The sequence below is a fragment of the Pteropus medius genome, unplaced genomic scaffold (genome assembly GCF_902729225.1).
Source record: "Pteropus medius unplaced genomic scaffold, Ma_sr-lr_union100, whole genome shotgun sequence".
NCBI classification, from domain to species: domain Eukaryota; kingdom Metazoa; phylum Chordata; class Mammalia; order Chiroptera; family Pteropodidae; genus Pteropus; species Pteropus medius.
In genome coordinates this window covers 34,207,832-34,231,984 of record NW_024349800.1, presented here as the reverse complement: position 1 = coordinate 34,231,984, position 24,153 = coordinate 34,207,832, and the positions used below count along the sequence as shown (strand labels likewise).

The 24,153-nt window shown below is 40.5% G+C and overlaps 1 protein-coding gene across 2 annotated transcripts in view; it reads right to left on the bottom strand.

The window, feature by feature from the left end:
* Positions 1-9,943: 9,943 nt before the first annotated feature.
* The window catches only part of FSHR (follicle stimulating hormone receptor), a 156,550-nt gene continuing 142,340 nt past the window's right edge, over positions 9,944-24,153 (bottom strand). For both annotated transcript variants that reach the window (XM_039887196.1, XM_039887197.1), the window contains 2 exons: positions 16,096-16,281; positions 9,944-11,744 (listed from right to left, as the gene is read on the bottom strand). In XM_039887196.1, coding sequence (XP_039743130.1) covers positions 10,514-11,744; positions 16,096-16,281 — 1,417 coding nt within the window. In that variant the 3' untranslated portion in view covers positions 9,944-10,513. The remainder of the gene's footprint in view (positions 11,745-16,095; positions 16,282-24,153) is intronic.

Below are 24,153 nucleotides of genomic sequence, written 5' to 3'. Positions count from 1 at the left end.
GCCCTGGAAAAGGATGAAGAGATGGCAAGTTGAGAGATGTGGAGGACTGAACTAGAAGTGTAAAATTTCCTCAGCAGAATCACAGAAGAGAAAAGACCTTTAACTGAAAAGGCACAGAGAGTGCTGAACAGGAGAGGTGACCTCACACAGAGATATTCCACAGTGACATTAAAGGATATCGAAGAAAAAGAGAAAGTTCTAAAATATTTCAAAGATAAAAAACGTATTACCCAGAAGGAACAAGACAATCAGATTATAATTATACTTTATATGATTATACTTATGTATTTTATATAGTCAGCAGCTATACTTGATATGAGAAAGCAGTGAAATGATATCTTCAAAGCATTGAAGAAAAGACAGTAAAACTAGAGTTTTATAATGAACAAAACTATTGTTTAAGTGTAAGGTTGAAATGAAGATATTCTGGGGCATACAGTATCTCATAGTAACTACTACCCAGGATTTCCTTTGAAAGACTCCCGAAAGATGTATTCTAGCTACAAGTGAAATAAATCTGGGAGGAAGCAATTATATCCAGGAAGAGAGGTAAGTAAGTAACAAACACAGAATGCACATTATTTTGAGTAAAAATGATTACCTAAAAAAACTGACCACGATATTAGGCCACAAAGGATTTATCATTAAATTCCAAAGAATCAACTCAAATGGACCAGTTCTCCAGCTGTAAAGAGTTCGGCAATCAGAAATAACTAAAACCAACTTATGTATTTATTGATGTTTTTTAAAGATCGCAGTGGTCATTCTTGTGCCTTTTTTTTTTTTTTTTTTTTTTTTTTGGTGCATAAGAATAAGACTTTTCCTTGGAATACATTCCTAGAAGTGGAAATTCTAAGATAACGACATGTGCATCTTGCTTGATAGAACCAAATTTATTTTTAAAGTTCCATAAATCCCTACCTGTGAACTAAAGTTGAGAATTTCATTGAAATTGCATTGAATTTATACATTCATTTAGGGGTGAATGATATCTTTATAATAGTGAATGTTCACATTGTTGACCGTATTTTATCTTCATGTAGGCCTCCTCTCAAGTTTTATATTTTTTTTGGTGAAAGTCTTGAGCTTCCTTTATATTAACTCCTATGTATGTTACCACTGTGATGGTTTTCTTTTCCTCCTCTATTATATTTTCTAATTCTTACTAAAGAAACACAACAAGACTTCTTTTGTGGATTGTTAAAAATTTGAGGTATAATTTACATACAATAAAATGCACAGATCATACTTGTTCAGTTTGATAGGTTTGATAACTGTTTACGTCTGTGTAACCACCACAGAAATTATAGACCACTTCCATCACCAGAGAAAGCTCTCCCTTTCCAGTCAGTGCCTTAGCCCAAGACAACCACGTTTGTATTTCTATCACCACTCATTAGTTTTGCCTGTTCTTGAACTTTATATAAATAGAATCATATGCTCTTTTGTGTCTGGCTTAATTCATGTAACATTTTTTGAGATTCATCAATGAGCGGTATGTATTAATAGTTTATTCATTTTTATGACTCAGTAATATTCCATTGTTTAAATATACCAATATTTATTCACATTTTGCTGGAAATGTTTTTGGTTTTAATGACAAGACTGCTATATACATACCTTTTTGTGATGTATGAAAAAATTTCTTGTATAAATACCTAGGAGTTGCTGGGGCATATGGTAGCTGTGTTAGTTTCCTCTTATTTGTTAGATTGATTACCTTTTTATTTTTCATTTGTAGGAGTTCTTTATGTATTCTGAATATGTATTCTGAATATATTTGTCAAATATATATATTTTAAGAATAGTCTGTATTTGCTTTACATATGTTGGTGCTATGATGTTGGGTACAGAAATATTTATAATTGTTATATATTCTTGATGGATTAACCCCTTTATCATTATATAATGACCTTCTTGGTCTCTTTTGATTACTTTCAGTTTACTCTGTTTTGTTGTTGTAAGTATAGTTACCCCTGCTTTCTTTTGTTTGCCATTTACTTGAAATACTATTTCCATTGCCTTCATATTCAGTCTGTATGTGTCCTCAAAGCCCCTGGAAAATTCTGTTCCCAAAGGTGTGATCCATAGGATGCTAAGGAACGATGGTTGACTCTCCTCGGAGTCACAGCCACCTTCTTGTTAACTCCTAACTGGATCTGGCTTTATCTGGAGCCTGTCACAGTTGGGAGATGGCATGTTCAAGGGACTTGCTGTGTGCAGTTTGTTTCAGTGTCAGCATCAGGGCCCCTGTGGTTCTGGCTGCTTTGATCTTCCCTTACAGGTGTGAGACCTCATGCTCTCACACGCCACAGAGTGACTGCTGGCAAGGGAAGCAGTAGGGACCCTGAAAACCTTCCTCAACCTTGCTATGCTCCCCACTGTACCCCACTCCCTTACTGCTATGTGGATGCTGTTGTGATTGCAGTTTGTATATTAAAGGGTTTTTATATTAAAAATGTTTGGTTGGTCTAAAAATGAAAAGCACTTCATCAAGGGAAAAAAATCCAACAATGAAATTCTTGGAATAGTTTTCTCAGTAGTAGGGATGGGACGGGCACCAGTTCATCTCTACTCCCTCACGCAGACCATCATTCACATCTGTAGGACTCAGGGCAGGGTGCAAATATAGACACTGGCCTGCAGCTTCTCCCTTCTCTTCCCATCCTTATTCCATCCAGCATGCATGGGGCCACTGCAAGCTACACCTCTGAGCTCCATCAACACCCTGCAAACAACAATCCTCAGATCTAGTGGTATGCACAGGGGGTCGGGGAGGGTGGTTCATTGTAGGTAGGAAAAGGCAGATCCTGAATATTTTGGCAGGAGATTTTGGGCCCCTAGTATCAATATGTCCAGTGCGGGCTTGGGTGGTCATGTCCCTTTGGCCTTGTGGATGGCTAGATTCCTTAGCTGTAGGTGGGGCATGGCAAAAGGAGGGCCAGAGCGGGGTCCTCTACAGTGTGGTGTCTTGGGCAGGGACCTAGCTGCCCAAGTCTAAGGTCACTTCTGTCCTCATATTGTTTCATTTGTGAAATGACTGATTATGGCAGAGAAAAGGGCTCAAGTCATGCAATCATCTTATTTTATTTTTTTTTTCACATAAATGAGCTCTTTTAGGAATGAACAAAAATGCACTTAAAGATTATGCCTTTCTTGAGGAAATACCTTAGAGTTTTCAAACTCTTTTGTAACCACCTCGGCCCACAGCCAAGTTTCGCCCATAAGTTAGGGCTCTCCTGGGTTAGAGTACACTTCATGGACTTTGTTTTTCTCTCCTCCTGGCTTTTGCTGAGGTCAACTGCATGCCAGTCAGGGTGGCCCTGTGCTTTTGCTGAGGTCAACTGCATGCCAGTCAGGGTGGCCCTGTGCTTAGGAGTGCTGTGCTGTGCTGTGCTTTGTGACTCCATTTTCCTTGATCATTTGCTTAAACTCACGCCATCAAGGCTTCACCATGATGATTGAGCACTTGCTGCATGCGAGTGAAGTAGCTGGTCAGCTGCTGGTCCAGTCCTGCTACCAGAGGTGTCTGATATAGGCCAGTGCCCTTCATTTATGCTGACTTGTGTTTCCAATATCTCTACTTTTATGTAACTCTAGGAAGGAGACAATAGGTGATTTGAATTCTCACCTTACTCTGCCTTCTGTTAGCTGTGTGACCTTAGATAGGTCACTTAAACTGAATGTGATGTCTTCCTTTATAACAAGAGAACATATCTAACTCACAGGACTGTTTTAAGGATCTAATGAGCCAGTGCAAGTTAAAGTCTTCTAGAATGTGTAAAGCCCATTGAAATTTAAGAGATTATTATCACTGTGGTGTGAATCATTTATCATACCCCTTACAAAGTGACAGCTCTGCAGGAGAGCAGCTTTGCTCTAGAGAGGGTGGAGAGATGACAGTGGAGGATGTAATGTGAGGGCTGGGGACATGGGGAAACCAGAAGGATGGGATTGAGGAGGATGGGGCAGAACAAGCTGTCGAAGGAAATGAAAAGTGACTAGAATTCAAGATCTAGTGTTCAATACTAGTCTAGGTAATCTATGCACATTCGCTCAATTATGCTTATTATAACCTTTCAGATATTTTTCTACTTCACTTTCACCTTTTTAGAAGTACAGAAATCAAAATGATCTGGTTCCCTGATTTTTTTTGTCCTCGTCCCTTACTATTCTCTTCCATCCCCTTTTCTCTGCTCCAGCTGCACTGACCTTATTTTTCTATAACACAACGAGCTTACCTTAGCCTGAAGGCTTTTGCATTTGCTGTTCCCTCTGCCTGGAATCCCCTTCCCTCAATATCTATATGTCTCGCTTTCTACTTTCTTCCTGTCTTTAGTCAAAAGTCACCTTTTCAGGGAGGCCTTTTGTTATCTCTTGACATTTCGTATCATATCTTGCTTCCTTTATTTGTATTTTGTCATTAGCACGTGTCACTGTTTAGCATTCAATACATTTAATTTATGTAGCTTATACGTCTTCTGTAAACTCTGCTAGAATGTGAACTCCATGAGGGCAGAATTTTTATTAACCACTGTATTTCTAGTGATTGGAATAGTGCTTCGCTTATCGTAGGCACTCAATAAATATTTATCGAATGATTGAATGAACGAATTGAAAAACAACTATGTGAGTTTCTTCACAGTTAGTTTTTGATTTCTATAAGTGGCCACCAGTGATATCATTTATCCCAACATCAAACATTTGCACAATTCCAAATGCTAAGCCTTATGTCTTTTGATTAGACTCCCTCCCACAAGGAAGCTGGTTCTTGAATTTTGATCTAAAGCTGTTCATTGAAACTCATGGAAAATAAACTGCCTTAAGCATTCCAGACATCCTAGGAAGGAGGGCCTCACACACTCGCCCGATTAGCCAACAGCCCAAGGTGGGACAGCTCAAGGTGGATGAAGGTCGCCCTGGGCCACTTGCTGAGGAAGCACTACCTTGGCTTGTGGTATTGGGGAGCCTGGGCTGGAAGCAGCTCATGCTGTATTTGGAATAGATGGAGGGAAGAATTTAGTTGGGATTTCTGCAGGGATGTGGCCTATAAAGCGTTCCCTTCACTTTATAGACAGAAGCAGTATACTCTTATTGGTATTTTTCAAGTATTCTTCTTCTTCTTCCTTCTCCCTGCCCCACCTTATGGAAGTCAGGAACATATAGCCATTTGGTAGATTCATTTTTCATAGACAGGAACTCTGCAGTATAGCTTCTGCTATTTATGAAACAACTCAGAATCTTCTGTACCCGGACCTCATCTCTATGCAAATCATTCCTACCTGGAAGTTTAAGTGACCCTAGCTAATGACACGTGTGGGGAAAATTGCCTGAAAATTCTCTAAGTGCCGAGCCAAAAATGCTTTTTGCATCTTTTTATGTAGAATATATCACTAAAAATAAGGTGATTTTTACAATATTTTTCTCCCTTTGTGTTTAATAAGGAATGTCTCAAGGTTTCATGTTGTTAAGAAAACAGAAGAAAAGGAAGCAAGAGCACACATAATGTTCTTACAAACTGAGATTTAGTGCGTTTTTATGCTCAGGGGCTGTGGGTAATGCTATTAGAGAGAAGAGAATATTATGAAGACTTTGGGTCTTCATGAAAAGGATCAAGCTGCCCTTACATTGTCTGATGTCTGAAGTGAGGAGGCTTTGAAGACCTTTAGAAGTATTTTTCCATTGCTCATCCTTTAAACCAGATTCTGGAACACAGACCATGGTATGTGAAGTCATGGGAAGTCAAGGACATCATGGTACGACCAGTGGACTTTTCTTCTGGTATCTAAGACTGAGCCTATTCGATGTTTTGAGTTGAACTCTTTGCAACAAGTTGAAAGGGTTTTAAGACCAAGATGGGCAAGGACTAGCCCAGAGAGACACAATCAGGAGCTGGCTCCTTTCTACATTGCTCCTTTCTTTAATTTGTTGAGTGCATTTCTCTTATTTGTAACTTCTGTTTTTCCTAATCTTTTCTTTCTCCTGCCCCCTCCCCCCACATCTTGCCCCAAGCAAAGCATTTGTTGGGCAGTGTCTGACTCCAGTGGCTGCCTTCAGACCTAAGCAACCTCTAGAGTTTGTTCTAGGGAGGAGCAGAACAGACCAACAGGAGGAGGAGGAGCTAGACTACAGGGTACAGGTAGAAGGGAAGAGGAGAAAAGACATGAGGACATGCAGTGTGAGGTGTGAAGGTGTCATATGTACCCTGACCATGATCCCATGAGCTTCATCCCATGGGAGCAGATTTGGGTTTATTCAGGTTGGAGGATGAGATTGTTTACCCAACATTCCTCCCACTGCAGCTCTCCCTTTCACCTTCCTGGCTGGCAAAGCTGTCCTGTTCCTATAGAGGCTCAATGTGGCAGAGATTCATTTTGCCACCCCTCTTGCAGCCAGAGTAGTAATCTTGGACAGTGGGTAGGACAGAATGTTTGCTGAGGGTCTTTGAGAAGGAAATTTTTTCCCTTTGAAAAGAGATGTGTGGAAGGAAAGATCTCCCTCTTTGTTTTTGGATTTGGTCATGCCTGCGTGTGGCATCTGGAACTGCTACAGCAACCTTGCTACCATCATGAAGGAATCATGGCTGAACACCCCAAAGGATGGCAGGGCAAAACCGTAGAAAGATCCTGGGTCCTTGGGACCATTGAACTTCCCATCCAAGTCTGGAGCATCTTATGTGATTGACTTTATTGTTTCAGCTATTTTTAGTTGAAACTTCTGCTTCTTGCAGCTGAAAGCATTTGTTGAGAATCAGCAAACAATCTCACGTTTGGCTTCAGTTACTTAATCTTGTTATATAGAAAACAGATAAAACATCCTATATGTTTGTCTTCTTTCTCCAATGCCCCTTACCTTCCTGAAGCTGAACGTTCATTTCTTGAATGTCTTTATAAACTTTCCTATAAAATAAAATACTTTATGAACCCAAAGCTGTGGCCATCACACTAGAATAAAAAAATAAGTTTCAGTGATTTGTTTTTGATCTTCTAGTGAACGCTATATGATGATGGCCTAAATGAGGCAGGCCATTACTTCTGGTAAGATCTTTCACATCTTGGTTATACAAGTGCAGAAGGGCCTCTCTGTTTTACTTCTCTCTCTATGTATGTCTTCCAGAAACAAGGTCGGAAGGGTTCCCCATGTTTAACACATGGAGCCCTGTAGTGCAATACAATCTTTAGTGCCATGGTCCCTGCCCATCATTACTTCTGTATGTGGCAAGATAAAAATTGGTTGTTAATCTGTGTACCCAGTTTCTTGTTTCACTCTGCTCTCTAAAAGCTTCTGGATTTTTACTCAGTTTCTTTGCTCTGACACCTCCAAGAAATATCCTATATTGTCTGACTGTTTCTTGGGATTTAGTGAAAGAGAATCTGGAAGAAATGGATAGAGAAGGCAATATGAGAGACTGGCCAGAATGGGACTGAAGGAGGTAGGTAGGTGAAAGTTTGAGGAAAGAGACATGTGACCAGGTCCAGTTAAGGTCAGGGAGTGGAAGGGAAACAGGCAGGGCTAGCGTTCACCCAGTTTGCACCAGGATGGCCAAATAGATTGTTCACAGCCAGTGCTCATTCTGAGAGGTCAGTACCTGGGCTGTACCTGTTGTTAATATTTTGAATATCACTTCTGGAGACATGGGTACTTTAAGAAATCTCGAAGGTATTGGCCCTCTTAGTAGTGTTTGAGATTTGAAATAAAAGTTTTAGAAAAACAACAACTTGGGATAATATTTTGAAATTTCTTTTGGTTGTGTATCTTTGGATTTTGTTTCTTTTCATTTGGTTCACTACTCTGGTACTGAAGCCCCCACTTTGGGAGGTGCAACCTGAATCACTTTTTAGGGGGAAGCGTGATTGATATACTGGACTCCAGTTGTTTCTATTCAAATACAGGAAACGCAGGGAGTATTTTTTCCTTAACACTTGTCTAAAGGGTTTAGAAACACTGGATTTAGCTACCTATAAAAATGTTTGCTTATTTGAGAAAAGTCTTCCTCTCTTACCAGGAAGTTTTGTAGTGCCAGAATGATGAGCCAAAAGTCTTCCAGGCTTCTCTCGGTGTGTATTTATCTTGGAATATATTCTTGCCTCTCAGAACCACTCTCTGTTAAACCAGTGTGTCTTCAACAGTTATGTTGTGAAATAATTAATATTGTATCCTAATTTTAATTTAGCTGTTACCTGCTTTTGAGTCCAAATTCAGAAATACATTCCCTCTGGCCACAAAGAAGAAAGAAAAATGACTGCAGATAGAGCTGGGACAGCCCAACAGTGTGGCAAACGGGTATGGGAACTGGGGAGAAAAATGCTAGATGAAAGTCTTTTATTTTCATATTGTTCTAGTCCAGTGCTTTCCAATAGAAATACAACATAAGCCACATGCATGACCCACATATGTAATTTTAAATGTTCTAGTAGCCGCATTAAAATGTAAAAAAATGGGTGAAATTAATTTTTAAATAAAGTTACCTCAATATGTCCAAAATAGTATTGTTCTAATATGGAATCAATAGCAAAATTATTGAGATACTGTACATGCTTTTTTTAATTTTGTAGTATTTGAAATCCAGTGCACCTTTTACACTTATGGCATGTCTCAATTCAGGTGAGTCAATAGCCATCTGTAACTACTGGATACTGTATTGGACAGCATAGCTCTAGATTATTTCTAAGGATAATTATTCTGTTTTTCACTTGATGCTTACAATAGATCAAGATGGCTCCAGGTCACATAGGCTGAGATGATTTCTTTCTTTTGCCCTTCGAGGACTTCCTTGTTAATGCATTTGGGACCAATTTTTGAAATGTTTGTGATAGGGCGAGAGGAGGGAGGATTGGCTTCAACATGGAAAGGGGGATAATCTGAGAGGAGACTCAGAGCTTTATGGGCTGGCCATGGCACAGTGCTTGGTGAGGATTTGTGGTTGGCATTTATTATCCAGATGGGGCCACTTATGAAAACACATATGGGAAGTATAGCTATCAGGAATGACATGTTGTAACGGAATGAGTTCTAGATCAAGGGTCAGGAGAACTAACCACTAGTTCAGGCATTGGTCTGGGAAAAGTAAACTAATATTCACCAAGCCAGTTACAGCACTAGGCACTGTACACCCATTTTCTTATCCATTTCTTACAATTAGCCCAGTAGTTTGGTATTATAACCAACTATAGTTTACAGAAGAAGAAACCTAGCATAGAGAGGTAGAGTCCTGGCTTGTCATGGAGTCAGAAGAAAATCTCAGCTCCAATTCCAAAGCTGCTATGTTCTTAACATTATAAAACATATGCATCCATATAGCATCTCTATGGATGCTATACAGCATCTTCTATCATTTAGGGTTCACTAGGAAAGCAGAACCAGTCAGGCATGCATATAGGTATGTATGTGGTATTTGTTACAGGGAATTAGCTTATACAATTTGGGGATTGGTTAAGCAGTCTCTGTAAGGATATTGTCTTTATATCTGATGCTGGAGCTTGAAGTCCACAGGGCAAGGGGTCACAAAGGGAAGGTCATGAGCATGCTGGAAGCCACAAACATGAGATGGAGCCGCACGAAGTCTAACTGACCCTTGTTTCTGTTCTTGTTGACTCTTACATTGGAGATAAAAGAAGTATTCTGTAGAAGCTGGGGTTCGTCATATGGAACTAAATACATATACCTGGCTCAGGAGTCAGGGAAACTAAAGGAGGATCCAGGGGAAGGTGAAGCACTTACTGGCCCAGATGCTGCTTCATAGCAATGAGCTGAATCAGCAGATCGGCAATAAAGGGAACGAATTACAAGTCGCTGCAACTTTCCTTCTGCCCTCCTGTCTTCCCAAGTATCTTCCCAGTGACTAATCCTAGCAAAGGGAATGAATGTCAAATAGCTGCAGCTTTTCTTCTGCCTTCCTGTTTTCCCAAGAATGTTCCCTGTGGCGAATCCTAACAGGAAACATAAGGGAATTCTGGGAAATGTGGTTCCTCCTATCCAAGATGACACATGACAAAGTCACCATGTAGGTGCTCAATAAATATTTGTTGACTGGATGAATGAGTGAATGAACATATATCGTGCTGCTTTTCTTGGAAGTTCTTTGGGAGTCAGAACACCTAATCCTGGCTCTGCCTCTTACAAGACAAGCAAGTTTGAATAAGTCACTTAACCTCATGAGTCTTGGTTTTCTCATCTGTAAAACTGTGAGAATAAGTCTTGTTCTGCCTATTTAATAGTACTTTTATAAAGATCAGTTGGGGTTGATCTAAACAAAAGCACTGTGAACATTATAAAGTATAAAAGAAATGTAATGTAGTATTGCATTATTTTAATTATTAATATTGTTATTAATACTTCAGCTTTCTAATCCATCCCATGGAGTTAATAGTTCCTGACCAATTTACCTTATAGGTATGCCAGGAAGATTAAATTAGATGAAGTATGTGGAGGTACTCTGTCAGTTATGCCATTGCGTATTCTTCAAAGGCAAGACTTAATTATTCAGCACTTGGATACATTTACATGTTGTATTTTAGTTCTGGGCTAAATGGCTTAGAGGGACAATTGTATAATTGGAGCCATTAGTAACCCTGGGAGCTGGAGAGCAGTGGCCATTTCTTGGATGGCAGTTGTGAGCGTTGGATGAGGTTTCTGTCTTATAGGTCTGGGCGTGCATTTCATAACAGCCAAACTTGCTTAGCAGAATGAAGAAATCCCTGCGGAAGTTCTTGGTGAAGATGGCATAGAGGAAGGGGTTTGCACAGGAGTTGATGGGGTAGAACAGGACCAGGAGGATCTTTGACTTGGACACAGTGATAAGGGGCACCTTGAGGGAGGCCGAGATGCCAAAGAAAGAGATGGGGGCCATGCAGAGGAAGTCTGTGAAGATGAGCATGGCCATGCGCTTGGCGATTTTGGTGTCACTAGAAGAGGACGCAATGTTTGGGTTCCTCACTGTGAAGTAGATGTGAGTGTAGCAGCCACAGATGACCACAAAAGCCAGGACATTGAGCACAAGGAGGGACATAACATACAGCTGAGACAAGGGGCTGTCAATATCCATGGGCAGGCAGATGCTCACCTTCATGTAGCTGCTGATGCCAAAGATGGGGAAGAGGGCTACTGCAAAAGCAAAGAGCCAGCCTACCAGCATGACACTGGTAGCATGGCGGAGCTGCACCTTGCATTCCAGCTGCATGGCATGGGTGATGGTGTGCCATCTTTCCAGTGTGATGGCTGTCAGAGTGTAGACTGAGAGCTCACTGGCAAAGACGGTGAAAAAGCCAGCAGCATCACAGCCTGGTCCAGTCTGCCAGTCAATGGCATAGTTGTGGTACTGGCTTTTGGTGTGGATATCAACGGATGCTATGAGCAGCAGATAAATTCCAATGCAGAGATCGGCAAAGGCCAGGTTGCACATAAGGAACCGGGGGACTGTGAGTTTGTATTGGCTGGTAATCAGAATCACCAGCACTATGATGTTCCCAGTGATGGCCAGGATGCTAATAAACCATATCAAGATTCTGAGAATATCATACCCCATGATATCTTCACATGGATTGAATGCATCTGGCTTAGGGGAGCAAGTCACATCAACCACTTCATTGCATAAGTCATAGTCAAATTCACTGTACATCATGTCAAATCCTTTGGTGTAACTGGATTCATCGTCTTCTGCCAAAGAGACTCTCTGACCCCTATCCTGAGTCACATCAACTTCTTGCCTTAAAATAGATTTGTTGCAAATTGGATGAAGCTCAGAGCTAGAAAAATATAAAAAGGAACAGAATCAACGTCCTAGATCCAGAATGTCAAATACATCACTGTCTTTGCACAGAGTAGAAATGATGGTTTTTTTTTCCTAAGGTTGTTTTTATTTTCTACCAGTTTGTCTGCCCTTGAGGCTAAGCTTAAGGGTTAACGCTACTGACTGTAAATAAACAGAATGACTTGTGTATATATTCCTAGAGTTGGATGGCTCACTGGGGAAACCATCTGGCCACAACCTGAATGTGGGGAGGAAGGCGCCTGGGACTAGCTAAACCTTTCCTATTAAGTGCAAATAATTTACAGACCTGCTATCAACTCCACCCTCTCCTCCACCCACCTCTCAATATGCCTGAGGCAGATCTATCCCCATTCTTCTACTCTGTACTCAAGTTTCTGAAAGATCTGGACGGTTTTCTGACTTAAATGAGAATTTATTTGATTCTTTTATCTACATAAATGGAGGATCAAAGTCTTTAGTTAGTTGCCAGACAGCCCCTGTCCCTGGTTCTTTGGTACTAAGGCTACTGGGAGGTCTGCTAATTTGCTGGAAATGTTACTGAGGGCCCTGTTCTTTATTATCTCACTCTCCAGGGGCCATAATAGGCCTCAGGCATGTGCTTGGCTATAGGTAAGCCTGGTTCTCTCATAATAAACAGCTCTCTAGTGAGTGCCCAAAAGAGCACATGCAGGTTGCAAGGGGGCCTAATTTATTCCAAGATTGTAAGTCATCTCCTGGGGAGCTGGCTCTTGGGCTCACTTTTCTGTTTTAGTTTTCCCTTTAAGCCCATCTGTACAAGAGGCCTTGTCAATGGAATAGAGGCACTTTCAGAAGAGATTTGAATGACAGCCAGATGATAAATATTCTATTCAGACAGGTGAATAGTGCATGTAGAGACAGAGAAGGTAATAGTTCTTTTTTGAAGCAAAGACATCAAAGGAATGGGATGTTTCACACTAGGTCTCTTTTTGGATGGAAAAAAAGTCTCTCTCTCTCTCTCTGTCTGTCTCTCTCTCTGTCTCTCTGTCTCTGTCTCTGTCTCTGTCTCTCTCTTACATACACACACACACACTCTTCCTCCCTTCCTCTCTAGGGGGCCAGCTCACAGCAATGTTAAGTGACTGCATTTCTCTTAAACCTTAACATAATCCTGTATGAAAATGGGCAAGTGAGTGTTAAAACTCTTCAAAGACCCCTCAGGAGAGAGTGGCTGAGGGAGTGGAAGGCGTAAAGGTACCATTTGATACTAAAGGATGAGTGCTGTCTGTGTGTCCCAACTCGCATGGACTGAACTTTTCCCCATCAACCTCTATGAGAAGGGTTCGTTAGGGAGAACCCTTCTCTGCTTTTCTCTCATCAAGAAGTGAATTGAATTGCCAGGAAATAATTTTCTTTGGGCCTAAGGGACTCTCTCTTTTTGCTGGAGGATATGTCATCTTTTGTTTCAGAGACTGATAGGGCTTCTCACATCAGTCACAGGTTGCAACAAGGGGGCTAAGCAATTAACATACATGTTATTAAAATGCATAGAAAATCTTTTGGTTTAGTCAGAGATCTTCCAAGAAAGGTGAGGCAAGCTGAGAGATGGGCATAGAGGGGACGAGAAAATCACTCCGTGGTTCTTAATCTAACTCCTGACTCCTAAACCCTGTCACTGGATTAGCGACAGCTCAATCTAGGAACAGAAAGTAAGTCACCTAGCACCTCCAGACTGCGATTCTGTTCATTGGAACAAATTTGACTGAACCATCTAAAGACCGCCCTCCCTTCCCAGGGCTTGTATTGGCTTCTGTGAAGACTTCCATTTTTGATATTACTACCAACATAGTTTAAAGATTAGTGCTTCCCTTTCCTGAAACAGAAGTGACCCAATGATATGAATGGGAAAAGGTAAACAATGTATGTCTCTGAGATAAGATTAGAAAAATGGAAACAAGGGAAATAAATTCTTGCCCCTGCAGTCCCTTAGCAAAGCCTAGGTATCATAAAGAGTTGGGAATTAAGTTTAGGGTCAGTTTAGAAGGTGGTAGGTATTCTTAGACCTCGATAAACCAATGAACAGTTATTTGGAAAGTACACTGTGGAGTGGCCTGGAGCCTCAGCTTTAGAGAGAGACAGACCAGAGGGTATGGAGCTGAGTTTGGCTGATGTTGGTTATTTATTGTCTCTCGGTTTATTGAGTCTCGGTTTCTGTCTGTGTGAGAAGGGAATAAAAATAGCACTATTACCTTTGTGAGAGTTAAATGAGATAAAGGTGCAGAGTATTACAGTGCCTGGAGGTGTGCACTGCGCTAATATCAGCAATATGAAGGCAAATGATGGTGTTTGTTTATTGAGTTCATGTTGGGGCCTAGACCCTGTGTGGGTGCTTAGATGCATACACGGTGCATCAGTTTAAAAATCTAGCTGTGAAGAAAAGGCCTAAATAAAAGAAGTGTTAAGTAATAAAATGAGCAAAATAACCATGCAAGCTGCGTATAGAGCCACAACAAGGAAATAAGTGTTTCAATGACAAATGAGGGGTGTGGTCAACAAGGTCTTTTGGTGAGAGGCCAGGAGGGCCATTGGCCAAAACCTCACAGTCACAAGGGCCTAACATTTACACTTTGGGCATTGTTTCCAAATGAGAATTAGACAGACAATTTCATGATGCAACTTTAAACTCGAATCTCATTGCAAAACCACGCTTATGGTATACAATGAAATGATACCATTTAAAAAATCCTGTGGTTATCGTCTGAATAGCATAACTGTTTTGGTTTGTGTTATGTGTGTAAACTTGTTAAATATAAAGACTAAACATCCACTGCAATTTTCTTTTTTGGCATGTCTTAGGAGAGTTGTGGGCCTCTCCTTTGCTGTACTTGACGGGCCCTGATGGTAAGTTACCATAGAGATCTAGCGGGCGAGAGCCGAGTGGTCTAGGGGGAATAGGGAAGGCTTCAGGCCACAGGATAATGTAAAGCAGACCTGGAGATTCCTGGTTGGGAGAGCCCCGAGGCTACATATACATTACAGAGGGCAGCAAGACCAGAGGAATCATAGCTACATGGTAAGATAATATAGCCCCTGTGGTGTTGGCACTGGGCCAGACAGTACACCATGTGCAGCTCTTACAGTGATCTTAACATCCTTTGAGATTTCTCCCAAGGGATATTCAGCTCCAGGGTTTAGGCAGTGAATTGGTATATTTCTTGCCCTGGCTGGAGTAACTCTTGTGTGGAGCACAAAAGAGGCAAGCCTCCTGCCTCAGCACAAGCCCTTAAGAGTTTTAGTTACCAGGAAGAAAATTCTCTGGCCCTTAAGTTAATCTGTGAGGAAAGCCCACTTTTTGAGAATTTCTCAGTGATGCATGAAAATTCTGAAAAGTGGCTCTCATTTCTGCAAATCTTTCAAATGGGTCTGAGTGTGAACTCCTGGTTATTTTGAAACCTTTTTAGGCTATGTTTTGTTTGTTATTTTATTTTGCTTTTGAGCGGGGGACATGTCTACATGAGCAGGTCAATGCATGTTAAAGGTTGAATAACAGAGGAGGCTGTGTTAAACAGTGAGATATCGCAGGAAAGCTGTATTAGTGCTGAGCTGCTGTATGAGTGGTGACAAGGCATCATCTGATTGACTGCACTGCATGGTGCAGATGGTATCAGTTCAGGGGAGGGCGAGAGCTTTGAGGACTCCTGACATCCAATGAATTCTGCCTCTAGTGGATCCTTCGAACATCTAGAACATGTGCAATTTCTAAAGTACTCCCTTTTCACTCTCTCCAGATCCTATGATGATCTCAACTTTATAACCAGTGACCTGTTGGGACTTAGCTCTATTTTAATTACCCTCTTTAATCAGGATGTCTTTGAATCTCACCAATCTTGCTAAGATTCAAAGGTAGATATGAAAAGCTTTGAGAGGTTGGGGTGTGTGCATCCATGTAGTGTTTATGCTTCTCCTCTCCAAAGGTGACTTTGATGGTCCCTGGGACATTAATGGAGTGCAGAGTTTGGGATGTGAAGGATAAATCCATTTTGGTGCAGAGGGAAAAGAGAACAAATATTTGTTAATAATCAGCTATGAGTCAGGCCCTATGCTTGGTGTTTTTCATGTTATCTCATTTCATATTTGGTAGGTGGTCTGCCATGTGGGTAACCCTCTCCTGTGAGCCCATTTTCGAAGAAATTAGACACCCTCTGTAGTATTCAGGCTTTGGTCTAGAATATGCCTAAGGGCTTTTGTCAAGGAGATCTCCCTGCAAGTGGATTCTCTTCATGCCACAGATATGTGGAAGTTGCGGACCAAGTTCTGCATTGGGGAAATCCCAAGTGGGCTGAAGGGGTGGACATGAAAAGACTCACATTTGCCGTCTCCAGTTTGCAAAGGCACAGCAGTGGCTGGGGTAGGTGAGGCTGGCCTCCATGAGTGCCACAAAGTTGTCCAGACTGGGAAGCTTTTTTAAGTTGTAAGTTGACCTGGCCCGCAGCTTCTTAAGATTTTCTAAGCCATAGCTAGGCAGGGAATGGATCCTGGTTCTTGAAATATCTCTATAAGGAGAAGAAGTAGGCATAACCCAATTACTATGAACCTCAAATTACCTGCTCCATTAGCAGGGTATTTTGCCTTCTTATATGAGTGAGGAGGGAGACTCCCATTCATCCTACACACCTTGGTCAGATCAATGTTCAGCTCCCAGGAAATTTGGTTCATTCAGAGCCCTGGCCCTTGTGTTCATGGTAGGAGAACTCAGATAACAGGCTGCCTTGAATCCTGGATATACTTGCATCCTGGCTGTTCTGGGGCTTAACTGTCACCATCTACTCTTCTGTAGTCTATCTGTAGAATAACTACCCACTAATTTGCATAGGACCAAGGGATTCAGATCATTTCTTCCCCACCATAAAACCAGCTATAAAAGTATTTCTGATGAACTGGGGTGGAATCTGTGGCCAAATTTCAGAAAAGGGTGAGAGAACACACCGTAAGGGGAAGAAGAGTCTGGCAGGTAGTAGAAGCACCCTCAGCACAAAGTCAAGGTGGTGATAAAGAGGAGTGGTTATGAACATGGTGTATATGGCCAGACTTGCCTGTATATGTACCCTGCCCCTCTCATATTAGATTTGTGACCTTGGTCAAGTTATGTCACTTCTCTATGTTTCAGTTTTCTCAGCTGTAATATAGAAATGATAATAATTATACCTACTTCAGAGAGTTGTGAGAATTAAATGAGTTGAAACTTGCTAACAATACTTTATAAATGGCAGCTATTATCAGTAACTATTACACACACACACACACACACACACAGGCAGTTGTTCTTGCTTTATGGGAGAATCTCTCCCTGGGTGAACTAGCAGAGATATACATGGAAATGAGCATAAATAGACAATTTAACCAGTTCCCTGTCCCTGGGGGATTCCGAAGTCCATTCTTTCTGGCTGTAAACCAGTGACTTAGGTGCTTTTCTGGAAGCACTATTGGTAACTGCAGCCCTCAGAACAGCCAAGATCAGTTGGTGGAGCAAGGAGATTTAAATGGTACTGTCTTAGACCTGTTGGGGCCAGCAGGTTGGCCATGAACTAATGCTTCTGATAGGGCTGGTAGCAAGTGATGAACAGGGTGGATTCATTTCAGCATTCTTGGAGACCCTTAGATATATTTGGGGAAGGAGAATCTTCTAATGTTTGCCTTTCCTATAAGTCAAAGCAGTGGGCACTCGGAGCAATGAAACTTGGGGGTGTGAATATATATTTGCTACTCCATATGTTCTCGTAGTCTCGTGAAAATTGCATTCTCAAAACCTTGTTTTCGTTGTGTCATTCATTCTCTTGCTAAAAAATTTATAATGCTTCCTGTTTTCCAATGAAACCCACCCCTAACTGCTGCCCTATTTGTCATTTCCCTTTCCCAGTCAAACTTCTTATACTTAGTTGTCCACACTTGTCAATATTTCCTCATCTCACAACCCAACCCAGTTTCTTCTCAACCCCTAGAGGAACAATAGTCACCAAGTTCACATCTTAGTTCTAACCTTCTTGATTTCTCAATTATATTTCACATGTAAAACACTCTTCCTTTTTGAGACACTCCTTGGTATCACATTCTTTTTGATTTCTTCAGGGATTGTCTTTGACTACTTCCTGATGTTCTTTCTCCTTTCTTTAAATATTGGAGTTTCTCCAAATTCAGGCCCCTTATGACTATACATGATCTTTCCAGTGGTCTTACCTACTCCTTTGGTTTCACATACTAGATATATGCTAATTGCTTCTGACTGTAGATTCTACTTCTGAACTCCAGGCCCAGATGATCAATTGTCCCTCAGACCTCACTATTTTGATGACGTGCAGGTATCAAATCTGAATTTATCATCTTCCTTATAAATATGTTCCTCCTTTTGTTTTTCCCATCTTAGCAGATGACCCTTCCTTTTTCCCTTGTGAAAGATAAAATCCTGAGAGTCATTCTTGACTTCTTCTCCCTCACTTGGAATCACTTTGTTATTCTCAGAAGCCTAACTTTTACATATGTTTCAAATCAGTCCGTTCCTCTGCCACCATAATCTCTATCTAGACAAAGCCAACAATCTCATAGCTATTTTTCTCGTGACCATTATATTAGTCAGGTCTCTCCAGAGAAACAGAGTCAATAGGATAAATAGAGATATATCAGAAGAGATTTATTTTGTGATTTGGCTCAAGTGATTATGGAGGCTGAGAAGTCCTACGATATGCCATTTACAAGCTGGTGGTATAATTTATTCTGAGTCCAAAGGCCTAAGAAAGGCCTAAGAACCAGGGAGGCCACTGGTCTAACTCTCAGAGTCTGAAGGTTCAGGAACCAGGAGCTCCAATGTCAGAGGCCAAGAGAAGACAGATATTCCATTTCAAGAAGAAAGCAAGCACATTTGCCTTTTTTCTGCCTTTTTGTTCAGTTCAGGTCCTCAAATGATTGGATGTTGCCCATCCACATTGGGGAGGGTGAATCTTCTTTGCTCAGTCTACTGATTCAAATGTTAATCTCTTTTGGAAACACTCTTACAGACACCAGAAATAATGTTTTACCAGCTATATGAGCATCCCATGGACCAGTCAAGTTGACACATAAAATAAACCATTACGATCATCTCTCTCTCTCTCTCCAATGCAATCTTTACACTGCAAATTGGGTGATATTTTTAAAATGCCAATCAAAGTGTGACTTCCTACTTAAAACTCTTTAATGATTCCTCGTTGCCCTTTCGATGAAGTACAAAGCATCGGATATGATACGCCAGTTATTTGCCTGGTTTTTCTCACATCAGTTCTGTGCCCTTCTCTGTGCTCTGTTCTGTATTGCAGGAGGGATGGCCTCTTCAGGTTCCATTTCCCAGGTACCACCTTGTCAATCAGCTTTCAAATAGTGCTGGTGGGAGATTGGAGTGGGGAGGAAGAATAAAGTTAGAGCATTTCTCATCCCTCCTCTGTCTCAGGCAATAGCTCCTCTATGAGTCCAGCTGTCATTGGACAGATCTGCTGAGGATCCTGCTTCTACCTGTTGCCCCAGTTCTCGTGCTCCAGTAAGACCACATATTCAAGTGCCCCTCAAATCCTAGAATTAATATTGGTTACTTACCATTGCTAATCCCCTGTTCGATATTTAGGCAAATTTATATTTTCAGAGTTAATGATTACTTTTATGTAACATATATATATATGTATATATATATATGTATAATTTCACTTAGTCCTCTCCTTGTTAGATGCCAAGTAGATCAAATTCGTTAGTATATTATTCAAATACTTCTGTATGCCTACTGATTTTTTTTTGCTTTCTTGTCCTATCACTACTGGGAGAAGCACATTAAAATCTCCAACTATGATTTTGGATTTCTATACTACTACTTTTAGTTTTGTCAATTTTTGCGTTATATATTTTTGATGACAGTTTTTTAGGTACATGAAAATTTAGAATTTTTATATCTTCCTGGTAGCTTTCTTTATATCTGGTAATATTTATCTCCTAACTCTTCGGAGGTTTCTTCTGATGGCCCCCCCCGCCCCCCTAATTTTCGTCCCTAGGTTGCTTTTCTTTCCTGAACTCCAGACTCTGATGTTCAGCTGACTTTATACAATCTCTACTGGATGTTAATAGGCAAGTCAAGCTTTGAATATTATTAATTGAGCTCCTGACTTTTCCTGAAAACCTGCTCCACCTACACCTTTTCCAGTTGTTCATGTAAAATTGTTGATGTCACCTTTGACTCCTCTCTTTCTCTGTTACCTCGTATGTAAACCCTTAGCAAATTACCTTAGCTGGACCTTCCACATACATCTGGATTTTAACTATTTCTTACAACGGTCATTGGTATGACCATGGAGTACATTTCTGGTGTTCCAAGGTTTCTTTCCTGGTTCTCTCTTGTGTATTATAAATCTTCAGAGGCAGGGTCCCTGGAGATGAGAGTCTGATCCACAAACCTTTGTCACTGTGATGAGGCTTGCTCCCTGTTGCTGAATGATCCAACTTTCATGGCCTGCTATTTACTTATACTTTTCATTGTTCCAGAGCTTCTCAACTTCCTTCTCTTCCCTAGAAGCTCTCTCTAGTTTCTCTCTTCAGTCAGTTGCTCCAGTTCTGCTATTAACAAAGTCTGGTCTGACTAAGTTCTTGTTTCATCTGGCATTTGGGCTCCTCTTTTTTTCCATAAATGTGCAAAACAAGACTGCCTGTTTTGTCTAAAACAGTTCAAGACTCCTACCAAGAAATGAGATGAAAGCATAAAAAAGTTCTTCAGGAACAGTTTAAACCAGGGCAATCATTACCTGCCATGAAAAATATTTTTCATATTTTTAAGAGCAAGCAGTACGAAACAGAGGACTTTTTTTTCTTAGTATGCCTTTTCCCTTTGAGTTTAGAATATAAAAAAATCACATTAATTGAAGATTTCCAAAAATAAATATCTTTTTATACTCCATGCAGAGCTATCCTATTATCTCATATACTCTGCGGTGGATTAAAGATGACTGCAGGTTCTTTACACCTGTCCCATAGAGGGTTTATTTGCCCTTCGCTTGAATCCATGCTGAACTGTGATGTCTTTGGACTCAACAGAGTATGATAAAAGTGTTGTTATATCAGTTCTGGACTTTGTCTTTAAGAGTACTGATCACTTCTATATTGGTCTTATAGATCCCTAAGTCGCCATGAAAGAACTCTGAACATCCTGAGACCACCATGCTGAGAAAAGTCTAAGTCATGTGTAGAAGTCATAGAGGATGAGATTTGTGTGTGTGTGTGTGTGTGTGTGTGTGTGTGTGTGTGTGTGTGTGTGTATGTGTAGATACAAGGAGAACAGATGTAACAAATATGTGAGTGAAGGTGTTTTAAGCCACTGTTTTAGGGTAGTTTTTATGCAGCAATAGAGAATCAGAACAGGCTCCCATTGCAGTCCCTGTGATTCCATCATCTCCATCATTTTTTAATTGTTGTGGAAGTATCTTTCCTTGAAAGCCATAGAGAGCACAATAGTATTATATTTTGTGTACTTTCAGCCTCTCTCACCACTTACTATCTTTACTAGCTTTATATATTAGCTCTTTGTATTTGCATTTTATCTCTCTTTGAGGGCAGAGGGATCCTTGCATTCTCAATAGTATAGTAAACACCCAGAAAATTATTGTCTTGTTTGAAGATATGCTGGGGAGTGACCGTAGAAAGATTGGGAAAGGAAATAGATCACCCCAACCAACTGTGAGGTCTTCTAACCTCTAGCAGTTACAAAGAATCTTGTACTTTGTGTTATCTCTTTTATTGCTCCATGTTGTTTGACTTTTCATGCATATTTGTTTTTGTCTCCCCAGCCAGATTCCAGATTCTCTAAGAACAGCGATTATTAAGATATTTTTATGTTCTACACTGTATGTGGCACTAGGCTGGGCTCATGAAATCTACTTAGTAGATAGTTGTCTGATTAGCAGAGATGCTAATAAAAATCATAATAAAAATGAGTGTCTGGGATAAGTCTTACAGAGGAGCAGTTGTAAAGGGAGAGGGACACAAGGCAGACTGAGAAGAAATCTGAATTTAAAGGGTACTCAGCAAAATGGTGTTTCTGTAGCAGGCAATTTTATGTAACTGAGAGTATGAAAGGCACCAAGGAAAGAAGCAGCTTTGTGCAAATTTTACAAGGAGATAGACATGCATTAGCGAATAAGCAGATAATGGGTGGGTTGACTTGAACACAATCCAATGCATCCATGTTCGATTAGGAAGCCCACTTAGGAAGATTTGATGCCTTTCTGTCTGCTCAGTGTTCTGGATCCAGCTTGTATTTTGTATTTCTCCTTCTCACAGCTACAAAACATTTGCACTAGGTGGCTTTGCTGCTATGGGACTAAAGGCATCTTGTCAGTGTTCTGGGACCCAGATCTTTTGCTGATAGATGTTGAAAGGAGGGAATGGTTGTTAGGAGAGAGATGCAGAGTCACTTAGAGTTCAGAAAAGCAAAAGTCCTTAGAAAAAGTAGTTCCTGGGTGATAGGGAAAAAAAGTGTTTGTAGAAGTGTTTACTTAAAGCTTACTGGAAATTTGCTGGAGTGAGCCAACATGGAACCTCTCAAGACTTCCAAATTTTGGACTGGCAGAAAAATGTCTCTGGTATCTCCATGGATTAAGAAAAGTCCATAGAAATTTATATCAGCAGGGACAAAGATGAGATAAGTGGATACTGCTCAGTGTGGTTTGAGACTTAACTATACATATTCTTGTTTTTGCTCTCTGTTCCCCTAAAACACACACACACACACACACACACACACACACACACACACACACAATTTGTCCCCTGGCTGTGATCTTTTCACATGGCTTAGAAATCTAATGTTAGGTTTTAATTCCTTTCTAAAAGCACTTTTCACTCTTACAATGCAAATATCCCGGGAGTGTAACAAAATAAGACATTGTCAGTTATTCACATCTTCATGGCAATAGGTTCTTGTGACTATTGGCTAAAGTAGGCTTGGAGAGAGGCCAGAACATAAAGCATGGCGGTGAGGAGTTTTCAGAAGGTTTATTTTGGGCAACCATATTTTGGAGAATAAAGGATTCCACAGGGTGGGATTAGATTTCTGAGCCTTGAAAGCCAGGCAGAGGACTTTAGAATTTATATGAGCAGAGGAATGACTTATTGAAAGCTGTGTTTTTGTAAGATTAGTCTTGAGAACCTTGAGCCTGAAACATAGTAGTTGCTCATAAATACTTGCTAAATGAAGTATTTAAACAAAGTATTGGAAGGAGAAAGGATTGAAGGTAGGAAGGAGATGGAGGCTATTACAGAAATTCAGGCATAAGATAAGAGCTCTCTTCCCCACACACTGTCACTTCATTGGTTAAAAGTCAATGTATCGCATGACAGATTTATTGGGCATTTGCTCTGTTACTATAGCCTTCTGTGACAATTCCTGCAGAGCTAATTGTTCTGGGCAGTAACATTTCTCTTGCTATAGGAATGAGATACTAGGTATTATTAGGCAGGTACTATTTGTTTTTAAATCTATTCTTTATACCTAGCATAGTATTAGACGCATAGTAGGTGCTTCATCAACATCTACTAAATATATAACATATAAGACCTAATATACTCAATGAATGGTTGAGGATGTTTGCTTTATTACTGACATTCCTGGAGCTGGCTGGTTGAACAAGGGGAAAGGGGTAGTCATGGGCTGATGTTTTAAATCCTTGTTTTTCAGGCTGGTCTATCACTGCAGTCCTTCTAAGATGTCACTTTGGTTAATATTTCAGCATATGCTATATTCTGCCAGTGACTGGTTTTGAGAATTTAAATCTTGAAAAGTACCAGTGGGAGACATCATGGACGATGGCTGGTGCTGAAGAGATTTAGTAATCCTAAACTGTTTCAGCATTGTTAGGATTCTTGATTTTGAGATAAAAGTGAAAAGAGAGACAGCAGTCAGTAATAAGATGCTGAGTCAGGAGAGGCAGGAGTTAAATTGTGCTCTGTGCCCCATTTAATAAAGTGTGTTATTGCTAGTGCCACAAATTTGATTTGAACAATTTCTATTTTTCCCAGCAAAGACGTTATTACAGGTCAATCATTTTCATAAGTGAGAGCACATTCTGGTGTATACTACACTGACAGATGGTTAAAAGACTTCTCTTTCATGATCCCAGGTGGAATAAAAAGGCAATTTACTGTCTATAGGACTGTGGGTACACTGGTAATGGAAGAGAATCATTCTTATACAAATAACTCAGTGTTTGAATCTGAACTATCAAATGAATCTGAGCTATAGCCAAATCAATTTGATAAACTATCAGGATACGATTATACTGGCTCCAGCTTGCAAAGGCAATGCATTAAATTTTTCCCACAGGAAACTGTTTCCCAAGGAAACAGCAATTGCTCGATTGCTTAAA